We start from the raw sequence: 15,331 nt of genomic DNA, 5'->3' as shown, positions 1-15,331 counted from the left end.
CTATCAAAATGGCCACTAGGACAGAAGACCAGAAGAGGCTGACAGGAACTCTATATACTAGTCAGTTGGAGAGGGGTTTTTTATCAGGGTTTTTAGTTTTGGGATTTTTTTTTAGCTAAAATTCCCTGTCTTTGCTCATGGAAGAATTTGTAAACTGAATGTGACAAGACACTCCAGGAGATCTGACAGTCCCCCTGGAAAGAAGTAATCTTCCAGGCTATGGTAGAGGGGAATGACATCATTTAGTTACGTAGGCCAGGTCAGTTTGGAAAGGGTATCTCAAGTGGTTGAAAAGTCCTGAAAAGGACATGAAGAACTGAAGCAAAACAAACCAAAGGCTGTGTAAGATGATTCTTAACAGATCCTAGTAACAAGTCTGAGGACAAAGGCATGGAAAATAAGACGGTATAGTCTTGTTACGACCCTCTCTATATGCAACCCTCCCTTGACAAAACCTTAGCTGCCCGCTGCAGATACCCGTGCTGTCTTCCAGCAGGGACCGCTGGGAGGCAGCTGCAGAGGGCAGCACGCAGTCACACTGTCTTCAGGGTGTGGATGGAGCCCGGGTGCCAGCCGCCAGGTCCTGTGCCCTTACCTCCTCCGCACTCGGAGCTGCACTCGCTCCAGGAACCATAGCTCCAGCTGTAACCCGCCGCCTGCCCTTGCACGGGCAGGTAGTACTCGTACTGTACCCCTGGGTTTGGCTCCTGGCTGATGAGCTGTGAAAGCATGGGAGAAAGTCAGAAATAGCAGCAGCACTTTCACCCTTCACAGCATGTCCCCACCGTGTCTGAGTTCGAGCTGACCTGCGCCCCTCCCGTTCAAGAAGCACTTGCTCTCTATGTTGCATTTTCTCCTGGACTCCTATGATACTCTAGAGAGCATTATTTTTCAGAGAAGGATGCATCTATCCCTCTCAGTGTCTGAAGATCCATCTGCTCCTGTAACGGTAAGTGCCATTTCGTAGCTTACGGCACACTGTAACAAGCAGTGCCCTAGAGCCTGTCCCTGCCCCAGCCCTACCTGGTACTGACTCTCACCTCCCTTCACGTCAGAAGCCACAGGGATGGGCAGGAAGCCAACATCAAGCCTTACCCTGCTCCTTTCTGGGCAACAGCACCAGAGCAGAAACCAGTGCTATTTCTGCAAGACGACCACTGTGGTCTAGCTTGGTGGCCTACAGCCTTGTAAGATTCCTGGGGTCCCTGTCACTTCTTCAGTCTTTCCCATGTCGTCCCCACCAACGTACTCCTGCTGCACAAAGCATGACAACAAGAGTGTCCGTGGGGGGCAGGCACAGCCGCTTACCTCAATGATGAGGGGTTCTGTGGTGGGACCCTGGGCATGGAGGAGCTCTGGGGCCAGGTCACCCTCTGAGCCACGGTCATAGTGCATAACCGTGCTAGCTACCTGCAGTGCTCGGCTGAAGTCGATTGTCCAGTGCCCGTTCAGGTAATACTCCCCTCGCACGTTCTTGACAGCTGAACAAACCCACGAGCCAGAGAAGAAAAGGCAGTAAATTAACACACCTGTAACCTAACACTTGGCTCCAGATACCACCAGACAGAGCCTGCTCCAGACTGCCAGGGTACTGGCAATCCACAGAGCTCTCAGCTCTGCCATTTGAACCCCAGCTCCTTTACATCAGTACTACAACCCTTTAAGTGTGGCAATCATCTAATGTGGCAGCATCCACCAACACAGCAAAAATTTACGTATTGAAAGAGGACCGTAAGAACTCCACAGGGATGCTCCCGTTTCCACTCAGCACTGTCATAGGTGTGGCAAATAAAGGTGACCATCATCCTCCAACAATGCTGTCCCCCTGTAAGGTTCTCTTGCCAGAGGCTACTCCACATTCAGACAGTGGTTCTTGCCAGCTTTGCTGCAGACCAAGCACTTTCTCGCTGCACAGCCAAATGCCTCCAGCATATTCCAGCCCTGTCTCTGCATTCCCCACTGTAAGTCACTGAGGCAAAGCCTATGTCAGCTTGCTGTTAAGATGTGGGATTCACATGCCACTGCCTCTACCTCCACCTGCCATCATCCTGTTCATCAGACATTCTATTCAGAAAACAAAGACTTTGGTGCTGCATCCAGTTTTCTACAATGGAAAACATTCCCAGAGTGATTTGTCCAAAGCATTGGGCGATGAAAGAGTCAGAAAGCAGAAGAGTATTTGCTTTTTCCACTGGAATTTCCTCAGCCTTTCTCCCTCCTTTTTGCCCTCTGCAGCATGACCAGTTTGAGCTTGTACAGAGGAATACCCAAAAGATATCTACGGGGAAAAGAAGTCCATCACAAACTTTTGGATGGCAAGAGTAGTTAGGGTTTACATTCACCAAGCAAACAGCAGAACCCATAGCCAAATCTTGCTATATCAGCTAGACTCCTTGTAAGTTCCGAGCAGGAAGTCTGAATGTGGTTTGGGTATTTTTATTCCCCACCCACAGTAAGATCACCACATGAGAGAAAATGAGATAAACCTGAAGCCCAGACAGATCCTGGTATTTAGAGAGTTTTTCCCTCTACCATACCAAGCCCTCCAGGTAAACATCCCAAAGCCCAGTATACCTGCAAATTTTAACACAATGGCTGGAATCCAAATGGGCTGAAACATGGGTTCTGACATCAGTCTTACCGAGGAAGTTCCTGCTGGGCATAACCTCCTTAATTCGGATGCTTGTGGCTCCCACAGGGATGATGAAGATTTGATTGTAACCTGGAAAAAAAAAAAAGGGCGTTATTCAATATCTGCCTATGGATGCCACACAGTCACTCTTCTGTGCCAAAGATGCTCATGGTTTCATTGTTGCCTGAACTGGATGAACTTTATCATGGTGGCTTGAAGCATTTCAGCTGTCACTATTTGCATTCTGAATAGCTTCACCCTACACTATCCACAGATCAGTCCATGTGTGAAAAGTTCCATTTACACTTCAGAAAAGTAAGTACAGGGGTCAGTGCAAAGTCAATTTTTCAGATTTTAATCTTTGGAATTTCAGCAAGCATCATATTGGAGCTCAACACCAAAAGATTTGATCACAAGCATAGTTGTTATCTCAAAATTTTTCAAAATTAGCCAAATGCAGAAGATGCAGTCCCATTTCTAGCACTGCACTGATCCTGATGGGGCTATCAAGACACTGGACAGGGGACATTCGTATGAAGGTGGTATATAGCTATGTTTATGTGGTACATCTATAGTACCTGCTGGAGGCTGAGCAAAGAAAGACATCAGTAGCACAGCAAGCAGCAAGTCCTTCAGTCTGTACAGAGACTAAGAAAGTGATTCCCAGGATAAGGCCATCAATATACTTTCTGATGCTAAAGCAGATAAAAAGCCACATGTCATACAGACATTTTGAGTGAACATGGAAGTCTGCCTACAATAATCCTGTGAGCAGATGTCCCCACCAGCTCTGGTAGTAGTTCAGTTTAACTCTCTCCTTCTTACTTGCCCAAACTACCTAGATCACCTGTACCTTTGGGGAGGCTAGGCACATCAAAAGTACCCTTCACACCATAGCAGGTGCTGCCATCTCCTCCACACTGCAGGCACTTGTCCTCCTTCTTGGGAGATTCCAGCATGTTATCACAGCCAACAGCCTGTCAGAGCACAGGAGCATTTATATGAATAAACTGTAATGACAGAGGAAAGAAAGAAAAAATGTCCAGTCCAAGAGGAAGCGTGAATCTAGGGAGTCTGGGAAGTCAGGATGGGGCAGGGAAGGAGTTGTCAGAGAAAGGACAGAGTTGGCATCTTCTGCTTCACATTCAGAGACCATAGATGAACGCTGTCCACATGCTCCTCAGCACCTTGGAAACTGAATGATTCTCCTTTTTTGATGTTATTATGAAAGACCAAGTTGAACAAAAGGAAGCAACAGAAAGACTGACAGCCCAATGGTAAGTGAAGGAAGCAACAAGATGACGAACCTGACAAACTCCCTCTACACAGATGTCCCGCTTGCCAGGTTCACAGGTAGTCCCATCTACCACTGCTTCCTTGTGCCTATAGTAGAAGTTTTCTCCCTTGGGTATACAGTTTAACTCACACTTATTAGGTGCTGGTAGGAGAGAAGAAACAAAAATTATATAGCATGGTTAATAGCTTGATAACACATCAGGAGCCTTGTTTTAGATCACAGGAGCAGAAACAGCGGGGTAGACCGATATTAAGTGGCAGATACTGAACAAATTTCTGGGTCACAAACTGCTGGGGGCTGAAAAGATATTCTGGTAAAGCCTCAATGCACACAACCATTTCCTTGGGCACCTTGGCTGGCCAGTGGTGGAGGGGACACATTGGGCAGACGGATATTTGGTTATTGCTTAGTAGGACAGTTCTTATGCTCCCTTGGAGTACAAGGCTTTCTACAATGAGAACAAGTGCTGGTACAGAACACAAGGGAGCTGTTATCTTAACAGCCAACAAACAAAACTTCAATTCCATCTTGAAGTCCCTCATAATTTGTTAAACTGTGAATGAGAACATACCAAAGTTCAGAGCAAAGACCTCTGGTTCCTACACCTGCCTCTTGTGAGATGATTCCTCAAGAAAGCATGGGATAACTGAAAGAGATTTCATGTCCTCTGAAGGACTCATTAGTTATATGCATTTGTTTCTCCTGTGCCCTGCTAATATTCTTTTGCCCATATTGAAAAATACGGCAGAGCTTCTGCTTCTCTAATACTTTAGGACCTAGCTGCAACCAGTTCCAGCTTTCTTGAGCAACATTTCTGAAAGAATGGCTGTTACAAGAGACAACTACGTATTGCTGCAATGACAGCTGTCTCTTGGCCCATGCATCCAGTGTCTTCCTGGGAGCAATGCTTTGCTGCTGGCAAAAAGATTTTTTGCACACCACTCTCTACCCCCAACTCCAGCTAAGGAAGTACCCTACAAGGATACTACAGTCAGGAACATTACAGCCACTTCAAAACATATTGTTGATAGTTAGGGATGAAGTGCAACTCTACATGTTTATCATTACCTCCATAATATGGAAGCCACTTGTATTTCTTTCCTTGGAATTCTGTCCCATCAAACTCTGCACATTGCTCTGCCCGAAAATCCCGGGAGCCTTCTGGGCAGCTCTGTTTGGAGGAGAAAATGTTTGTATTGGGCCATTATAAAAAAGAGAAAAATTAAACATACAACAAAAATTTGGTTTTTATTTGTTATTGCTTCCATATAAAATGAGGGGCATATATTCAATATGTTTTTGAAGGGGTACTGTTGATGAACCACATCCACCAGTGATGTCAGAGAAAAAGAAACTAATAACAACTTATTACTTCTGAACAAGAATGATGTTTGTCTGGAGAAAAGGAGTAACATGCAAGCAAAACCAAAAAACAGAGCACCGCACCTGAATATTGCATGACCGATAGCTTCGAGTTGGTCCAACACAACTGGAAGGGCCTTCTGTCCTGAAAGACAGTAAAAACAACATGAAGCTGTCTGAAGAATACACACACACAAAAAAAATCATTTAATGACAGACATTACAAATTGCCTTCATATCAAACATAGCATGCTTACACAGTTCCCTGAAACAGCAAACTAACTAAAATGCACTCCTTTTCCATTAAAGCAAGCTTGCATCTTTTAGTGCCATTTTCTGCTATGGTTTGTATTCTGGCATGAATGAGCCACACACCACGAATGACTGCAATATAGTGCTTCAGGGTTACGTTTCAACTACATAACAGAAGCAGAGCTTTTAGTCCTTTGTCCACCAGCAAACAGTCGAGGTGTCCATACCAGAACCAGCAACATGTTACGAGCAGCAGAAGGGCAGTAGCCAATTCAACAGGTAGGCATATCGTCTATCATGCTGCTCACGTCCACGCTAGGTTCATTAGTAGGAAGAGCTAAACATGCAGGTGAAACTGTGCAACACCATCATTCCAGTCAAATTACTCCAGCTGAGAATTACAGAGAGTAACAGTTACTGAAGAAATTGATCTGAAATGCCAACCAATGGCTAATATCCAGAATTTCTAAAATGAAGAGACAGGCCTCCAGGGATTCTGGCAGGTGTATACCATAACGGGCAGCCTTCAAGAGACCTTTCTTTCTCCTGGGTGGGAAGCAGCAGAGCTCCGTAACTCTGGATTATTCTATTTAAAAACCCACTCTCATTTCTCTAAACATAAAGAGGCAGTTTTTTTCAGGATATTGTTGAAAGTCTGACTTTCCCCCACCCACCCCTCTTTTCTTTGTTATCCACAACAATATCTCTAAGGTCTGTCATTCCCAGCTGGTGTAGTCCCACTCATCATCCTTACTGAACTTAACCCAGATGCAAATGAGGTAGCACAGTGTTAATGCTACTTGAGCCAAGTCCGCTCTTTCATTTCTTCTGGAGCAATTTACCTTTCTGGTAATCACAAGCCTGAGAAAATCTTGACACAGTCACCAGCTCTCGGCAGAGAAACCTACTGCTCTGGACTGTTCAACCTCTTCCTCAACTGAACAGCTGCTGCCATACCCATCACCTGATGCACAGCCTCAGATCTCACCCAGAAACCAAGGGAGCTGAAGCAAGGACGTGCTGAAGAGAGCACTATTCAAAACAGCAGTGACAAGACTGAAGCTGAGGATCATCTCAAAGTGAACTCAAGTCACTTATTCCGCTGGAGTCACACTACGTCATTTTTGTTCTAGATGCATATCGGAATATAAGTGCAGGAGCTCAGTAACAGAAAAAAACATTCAAAGAAAATAAAAGGAGGTTAGCCCTCACCTTTGGGAATAGCAGTGCCGTTGCCGAAAGCTGACTCCACCACCACAGCTCCGACTGCACTTGCCCCACTCACCCCAGCTCCCCCAAACATCAATCTGCCGTTTCATCTTGTGGCCCTGTAAATAAAAAGCACACAGATGTACCAGACAGACATGGCAACACAGGAAAAAAACAATGAAAATGAAGCAGAGCTCCTATGTGTTGTCTTGCAAAAAAGATTGTCTCATTGGACTGTATCCCTAGTATGAACAGTGGCAGAGAATAATACATCAGAAACGTCAAGCCTCTAATAACTAGGAGTATTAGCTTCCTGAAGCCATATAGCACATTCAGCTTTATAATCTCCCTTAAACTGTCACTGTTTGCCTATTCACAGAATCTCAGAGCTTTTGAATAACCATCTGAAAGAGGATAACATCATCTCCCCCTCAGCAAGGCAGCAAAGGTGACTCATTATTTCAAGGATTATGAGCACTGTCACTCCACACCAGATCAATAGAGCCACTTAATCCCAAATCCTTGGCTCCAAGCCAGATACTTAAAAGAAATAAAGGAAGCAATAAGGAAACCCCAATTTTTACTGCAACAGAATTTCACATATGGACTTTTTCCCCCTATTCAACTGTGTCCAATGGTGAGGTCAAGGTCTGGACCATCATTAGGTACAGCCTTAATTTTGTGTTTAGAAAGTCTGAATGGATGCTGGCAATAAGTATGGTAGTATAGACAAGAAGTTACAAGTGTAATGGAACCAACTAAAATACATTGTCTTAGAAGCACATGGAATACCCTATTTTCAGGAAAAAAGGGCCTAATGCAGCTGATGGGATCCACATACAACAGGGCACAGGGGGTTAGTGGGAAGAATAGCAATATCCTGAGAAAAAAGTATAATTGCAAGATGCAACAGGATTAATTCTGCTTGGGAAAAGAAGGTATATGCAGGGTTACACAGCGAGTGATGCTGTAAAAACGGGGTTTGCTGTGCAGCTGCACCTGTAGGGCAGTTTATGTATATATGTTTATATTAGTATATGTTTATGTATATATTTTACAACAGAGAAGGTAATGCATACCATTTGGACACTTAGACATGGGGTAGTGGAGAGCAGGCAGGTAGAGAAACAAAAGTTCAAAAAATCATTGAGATGAAGTCTAATTTCCTTCCACGCACAGAGTATCCCACAAAATCTACATGACCCCTGGGTATGGGTCCCAATCCAGCCTCTAGTTCCACACAGCCTCTTTTGACTTGAATGCAGCACCCTGTGTTCCCATCCTCAGCGTTTCCCTGCTCGTGCTCCGTTTCCATTCCTTCCTGTTGTCCTTTCTGCATCCTCATATAAGCTCTTCCCTGATGATCACCCAGCTAATAAGTGCCATCGTAAGGGTTCTCTGCTGCAGCGGAGGAACATGGTAGAAATGGAGAATTTCACCATAGCAGGGACATTAACCCTACCCGCAAGCACTCTCCACCCACCCAGGTCACTTCCCAAGGCCTACAGAGAAGGAACAAGCTCCTCACTGTCTGTCTCACTGCTTACTAAAGAGCCTAATTTTCACTTAACTACTAACTGCTTTTACATAAGACATCCAGCTCTCTGCTAGAAACAGAGGCTAGCCTAATAAATTATCCAGTGAATCCAGCTCAGGCAAGATCCATGGGTTAATCCTCCCTTGTCATTTAAAGTTTTTGTAATTTTCTACACATGCTCCCTGACTGTATGTCCCCTAGTTACGGTCTTGTTTCTCTCCCACCCTCTTTTAAGGAATAAATCCCTGCTGCTGGCAGAGCAACAGTCAGAGGTATTAGCCAGTCCTATTCAGCCACATATTATCAAATTACCCATAACTGTCTAGCTGCAGAGTCACCCCAAATTCTTCCTGCCTATTACCTATATTGCTCTAATGTAAAACACTTTCTTTCTAGCCCATGCTATTTGATTTCCTTCATGCAAGTTTTGTGCAATCATTTAATACCTCTGCAAGCAAAATCCTTCAGGACAAGTTTTCTGGTTGAGACTGTTTGCCTTTGCCCTGCTCACCCAATGGCACTACCTGGGTTACAGCCACTTCTACATACCTTCTCTCTGCCAAGTCAACATCTCCCTGACCCCTTGCCAAATCCTCCTTTCCCATTCTTCCATTCCAGATACTGAGCTCAGTGTGTCTTCTGCATTCTCATTTGCCTTTCTGGGAGTAATCCCATCAATAGAGTTTTACCTTTCAGCAAGGCATCTTATTTTCCCAAGTTTTTCTTTCAGACACCTAATTCCTCCCCCTGTAATCCCCTCCTCCCTTATTCTCAAAAGAATGAAACATGCTACCACTCTGTTTCTCTCCTGTCTTATTCTTCTATATCAACTGACTGATTTAGGAGCAGTATTAACTCACCCTGGAAACAAGGGACCTTTCAGTCAGCATAAGGGAGTAGAAAACATGTAGATAAAAATCCAAAGGAAGAGCATTTGAAAGTCAGATTACTGGAAGGCAATTAGGACAGAAAGCCCTTCCCTGACTCACACACCAACCTGATAAATATTCCAATATTCCTCCTACAGAAGTAGCATTCTTTATTCTTTCTATAGGGAGTAAAATCTGCAGGGACTCTTTGTTGTAAGACTTACGCGTTGCAGAGTGCAGGAACAATCATTTTCTCAGTATCACTCCATTTATGTATACCCCAAAAGGAGCATCATCCAGAAGAACCCTCCCAAAGCTGTGTAGTGTTACAGAAACATTTTAATAGGGACCCAACTCTCACATTCAGAAATCTGTGCACAGACCTCATTACTTCAGTAACTGCATGCATGTGTACACAGGCAAATATAAAGCTGTATATTTATAATAAATAAGAGATGTATTATTATCACGTACTCTGGTAACAAGATGTTTTTAGATGCTGTCAGCTAGTTTCTACTCCAAAAGCTTCTTTCTGCTCTCTCAAGACTCTGGAATGCTTTTATCTGTTGTCAGCCAGTACAACTAAGTCCCAGTCCCTCCTGGACCCCAGAAGTAAAAATCTACAAACTTCATCACTGTTACCAATTCATTTGGTTCCGTTCCTCCCTCACTTCAGTTTAACATGCACACAAGAACACAGTTCCTTTATCTGCATTAAATATATATTTTAATGTTTCAGGCAAAGTGAGAGAAAGCATACAACTATCTTATTTGATTTCTAAAAACTCCATAAAGAACAGTCCGTTAACTGTCCCAACTGCTCTGCCTAGTTTTACTGCCTGTTAAGACAACAGAAACACATACCTTCCGGGCATATTGATGATGTATATGACCCTGGCTCTACACGCTTTCAGTGCTTGTTGCTAAACAGGTTGCTGTGGTATAAAAGTTTAGAAGGCCAGTGATTTCATTTCTGCAAACACTGCATTGCTTTCATCACTTCCTAGATAGATGCATTGCTGATGTAGCTGCAGCACTTGCTGTTATCGGGCCAACTGTATCAGATACAACCAGCAAGTAAAAAAGCTGCACCTCTGAGTCGCTAGAGCTCCAGACTTCATCTTTAAAGATAATTCCAGTATGCATCAGACACAAACAAAAGAATTCTGGAAAAGGGTGCTAGATAGCATAATATATTACCATGTAATATTTATTTTATATATTATATATATGACACATGCACTGGAAGAGGAGTTATGAATGGTACTTGACTCAGAAAGACAGAAGATGTTGGCAGTATGTAGCAGTACGTTGAAAAGGGGACTTGAAAGACTTCTTAGTCAGTCTAGTGAGATCAATAGGAAATTACACATGGGAAGAGGGCTGTGCTACCCAGACTGATGCACTGCAGGCATGCAGTGAGCCACAAAGTTCATATAACCAAATGCAGTGATTCAACATGAATAATTTCCTAGTGCCTTGTTGCAACTCAAATACAACTCAAATACTAGCAAGCTATCAAAGCAAACATCAATTTACTACACAGTCCAAAGTAAGCAGTGAAGGTCTGCAGTCACAGGCCCAAACAACCTAAATCCCAGCCAAGTTGTTACCTCTAGTCTTTGCCTTGCTCCTTGGGCACCTTTGAGGGCCTATAAGATAGTCAGTCTGAATTATTCTGTGATTCTTTGTGCTGCCTTTCCAGACTGACAAGCAGCAAAAAACCATCATGTTACACCACCCCAACAATCGCTGCTCAAAACAGATGGCAACCAATACCCACACTATGCCTGAGAGGTTTTGGACAAGGCTAGTGCTTGCTTTTAGCCCAGTGGGTCACATAGCTTTGCTCCATTGAGCTGCAACTGATGCACCTTTTTGGACACTGAGAAGTTGTTACTGTGGCTTCTTGAGCTGCGTCACAGTTATGAGACTCCATTCAGATCTGACACAAGTCTCAGTGACAACACTGAGAACATGGTGGGAAATCCCTGACATTGGAAGCTGACAACAAGGCCCTGTACAACTGTAACCCACTGAAAAGAGATATTGCTCTCAATGATAAAATGATGAATGTAGCGTTACTTTTATGCAGTGTTTCTGTGGCTTAAAACTGCAGTCAAAATCAGACTCTCTCTTTTCAACCTTTCTTAGTATTTCCAAAATAATATTGCATCCTTTTAATTGACAAATATCTACTTTCTAGGGTTTATTGTTTCTAAAATAAGGTTAATGTGTATTTTGACATATTCCTGAACTGTAACCCCATTGATGAAACATGCACTAAAGAAGGGCAAAAATCAAACACTTTACAAAAAAAAGTTACCACCACAGTCATGGATTCCATAATGGTTTCATTACCAAAGCCTTTGCAAGTAAGAAGTCTGCAGTGAAAAACACAGCTAAGTTTGAATAATAATTACAGAAAAGTTAATGAGGAGAGAGGAGAGAAAACCCAACTTGTCAAGGTGCCCCGAGGGATGGCTGCTCCCTGCGGGCTGGGGGCTCTCCCAGGTGGCCAGGGAAACCAGGGAGCAGCACAAGCCAGGGCACAGCCCCAGCCCTGGGAACTGGGCACTCCAGCCAAAGCCAGGATGGGATATGGGACTGCAAGTGGGCCTGGTGAACCGGGCCCATGGCTGGGGCAAGCAGGGCTGTGTGGAGCCTTGCTGCTGCATCACTGGGGCAGGAGCTGACAGTCAGCTGCAATGGGGTCCTGGTCTGTGAACAGGGTGGGGAGAGCCCAGTCAGAGCCAGTAAAGACTAGTAGTGCCCTCAGGGCCCTGATAAAAGCAACCCACATGGAGTGTATCCTTAGATCACCTACTTTTCAGGACATGAACCATTTCCTTCTCCTTTCTATATCCAGACTACTCAGTACTGCAACGATGACCACCTATAATGCTTCCATATAGCTAAGCCCTGAAGACAGGTGGCATTCAACCCTCACTTAATTGAAAGGGAGCTGAAAACATTCAGTATATCTCACATGTTTATAATGTAGACATATGATACTATTCCAATAGATGCATTTTCAAGATAAATCCATCTGCAACTGGCTATGCTATTAGCCAAAAATCCAACAACAAAAAAAAAAGTGAATTAATCAGAACCACATCAGCAGAGCATTTTTTATAGTTCTGTCTTAACCATTGATCTTGGCTCAGACACAGCAGGCTTGCAAAGAGCTTTGAAGGTGAGGAATGCCAAGTACTATTTTTATGAATAATGAATAAGCAATCAAAGAACTGAATTCGAGCAAAACTAGAAAAACAAGAATGAAAGTGAACAAGATGGTGACAGCAGGAAGTGAAATACAAAATGGTACACAAGAAGAGAGTATCTTATTAAGACAACTGCTTCACAAAGAGGAGAAAAAAATCCAGGGCTTCATTAGTTTTAATGGCTTGTGGTTTACACTCACCGTGTGTATCTCCTTTCATCTCCCTGTAACACTCTAGCCATGGCTTGTTAAAATATCCCCTCTAATAAACCCACTACAATCCACCAGTTCCCCTACATCTTCATTTTCTCAAAACACTGCAGGTTCTCCCTACATCATTGAACCCACTCCCTCATCGTTCCCAGCTCTTCCGTGTTCCCTGTGTTCACCTCCCCAACGCTCCTTACTCTTCTACCTGTTCATGGGCTGTCCCGCCATACATGGGGCTCCTTCCACATCCCCGGCTTTCCTGCCAGCTGCGCAGGCTGGGTGCGTGCCTCACCCACTGCAGAACGAGCTACGTGCTGCCCCGTGGGGCTGTGCTAGCTTACCGGCTAGCGGGCAGAGCAGGTAACAGCCACTTTTCAGAAACTGAAAGCCTTCCAGAACCACTGGGTGGTCTGGAGCCGACTAGGGTATGAAAAGAGCTCTCTGAAAAGATACAGCCATTGTGGAGAAGTCAAATTAATTCTTGGCATCCTTGTGGAAGAAATTGGGGACATTCAGAAAACTCCACAAAGAGGAAGATTGTGAGAAAACTTTTATGACCCTAAACTTATTTGGAAAAACGGACAAACCACACAGTATGAAGTCATCAGAAGCTGTTTATCCAAGGGGCCTAACAGGAACTCAAGGTTGAAATGGATAAACTGTTACATACTAGCAGACAACCCTCTCAGCTAAAACCACTTTGGCATCCAATTATTGCAAAGTGGCAAATCCGACACCAGTTTACAAAAGGGTCCCAGGGGAACCCAAGGAACTGTACAACCACATAGTGTAAAACTGATGTCTATTGATAAATCAATTGAAATTATAACAAAGAACAGAATCAGCAGGCACCTGCAGAAACACAGTATATTTGGGAAAAAGTCAACAGGGCTTTTTTAAAGGCAAATCCTTCTAAGACTACTGCAGTTCTTTGAGAGATTCACAAAAAATCAACAAGGCAAACCTGTCAGATACACTCAGATTTCCAAAAAGCCTTCAACAAAATCCTTCACCTAAGGCTCTGAAGGAAGCTAAGCAGCCAGAAGGAAAGTTCTTGCACGGATGATGAGCAGGTGGACCAAGGAGAAAGGTAGGAGTGAAATCTCCATCCACTGCAAGGACTGACATTAGCAGCAAAATTCTCTAAGAAATCTGAACTGCTAAACACATTTATAAGTTACGCCAAAAACACAGAAGTAACAAAGACAGCTGACAAGGGTAATAAAGGGCAACAGAGAACTAAAATGCAAAGAACTACAGAGGGATATTATAGTATACATGACTTGTCATTAAAATGACAGTTGAGATTTCATGTAGGTAACAAGTGATGCACAGGAGAAAACACAAATCCTATCCTAATAGATAAAATTATTACATCTGAGCTGATCTTCACCCACCCAAGAGCAGGATCTTGGTGTTATGCTAGAAATGTTGTGATGCTAGAAGTCTACATGGCTTCAAGGAGTTGCTGACCAAATTCAGGGAAGAGAAATAGAGATGTCTCCAGCTCAAAGCATTCATAAACTATAAATGACAGGAGACTGGAAGTGTATTGGGGGAACCTGTACTTACTTACCAACCTTTTTATCATTTTATTCTAGACATGTGTTTGAGATGTAGCTGGAGATAAGATATAGGGCAAAATGAACTGAAACTATTCAGTACAATTATTCTTGTGTAATTTTTCTACCTTTCCCTCAATAGGAAGATTTTATTGATCTCATTCTCTTTCTCCCTCCTGACAGTAATTTTCACGGTTTCTGTATGACCTTAACATTGAGGTCCTTTGCCCTTTCTGACGGATCTGGTTAAGGGGTTTAGAAGTTTAGTCAATAGATTATCAGTGTTTAAATAGTAATGATGTTCAGTTCTTTAGAGAAATTAAAATGAGCATTTTAACCTAGAAATGCAGACCCATAGAAAGCAATACTGTCCAGATGAAATGTATTTGAATACGATTACGATTTTTAGTCAAGCCTCAGACCAGCTTTCACTTTAAAAACACCTGCAGTACAATTTAGGAGCAAATATAAGTACTGGACACAATCTAACTATCAACTAATACCTACAGATCATAAAAGATTAAATAAAACTCTTCCCCTGACAAGCAGCTTTTGCTTGAAATAGTCCCATGGTATGGGCAGGTAAGATATTTCCAATTTGGAAAGAAGGAACTCCAGATGCACAAATTTGCCAACATGAAATCACACTTGTGAAAAAAATGAGGCAGAGAGAAATCTGACGAATGTCATGTTTACTAAATGTAAAGCAACTCCCAAGCAATCAATACACACACACACAATCATTCCAAATACATGCACAAATATAGAAGAGTTATTCTCATGGAAAACTTTCAGAATTTATTTTCTCTAAACCACCAGAAGCACTATTTTGTCAGCAGTAGCACTAACGGACAGGGCTCAGACAGTTTTACATCACCTCACCCTTCTCTGAAAGCACTGGAAGAATCACAACAAACAAAACCACTTGAACCTGGCATTTTCAATTATTGTTCACAACCTTCCTTAGAAGCAGCAACAGGATGACTTGAAATTGCACTAGACTCATCTGTTTCAGTTCTTCATTAACAGCTAGGGTATAAGATGGAGAGACATCCATATACAAGATGGAAAGACATCTTTGTTTTCTGTTTGTATAGCTTCTAAATACAACTCCTCCTGACCATCCAGCTGTAGTTTCCAGTACTACCATAGTGCAAAACAATAAAGGAGCTACAAGT

The 15,331-nt window shown here is 43.2% G+C and overlaps 1 protein-coding gene across 3 annotated transcripts in view; it reads right to left on the bottom strand.

Moving 5' to 3' along the window:
- Positions 1–15,331, bottom strand: part of PAPLN (papilin, proteoglycan like sulfated glycoprotein) — a 57,053-nt gene that overhangs the window by 23,816 nt on the left and 17,906 nt on the right. For all 3 annotated transcript variants that reach the window (XM_056344917.1, XM_056344918.1, XM_056344916.1), the window contains 8 exons: positions 6,756–6,871; positions 5,376–5,436; positions 4,998–5,100; positions 3,940–4,070; positions 3,486–3,609; positions 2,642–2,722; positions 1,309–1,481; positions 596–719 (listed from right to left, as the gene is read on the bottom strand). In XM_056344917.1, the coding sequence (XP_056200892.1) occupies positions 596–719; positions 1,309–1,481; positions 2,642–2,722; positions 3,486–3,609; positions 3,940–4,070; positions 4,998–5,100; positions 5,376–5,436; positions 6,756–6,871 (913 nt within the window). The remainder of the gene's footprint in view (positions 1–595; positions 720–1,308; positions 1,482–2,641; positions 2,723–3,485; positions 3,610–3,939; positions 4,071–4,997; positions 5,101–5,375; positions 5,437–6,755; positions 6,872–15,331) is intronic.

The sequence above is a fragment of the Falco biarmicus genome, chromosome 7 (genome assembly GCF_023638135.1).
Source record: "Falco biarmicus isolate bFalBia1 chromosome 7, bFalBia1.pri, whole genome shotgun sequence".
NCBI lineage: Eukaryota > Metazoa > Chordata > Aves > Falconiformes > Falconidae > Falco > Falco biarmicus.
Note: the sequence above shows the minus strand (reverse complement) of the source record. Positions and strands in the feature narration are given on the sequence as shown.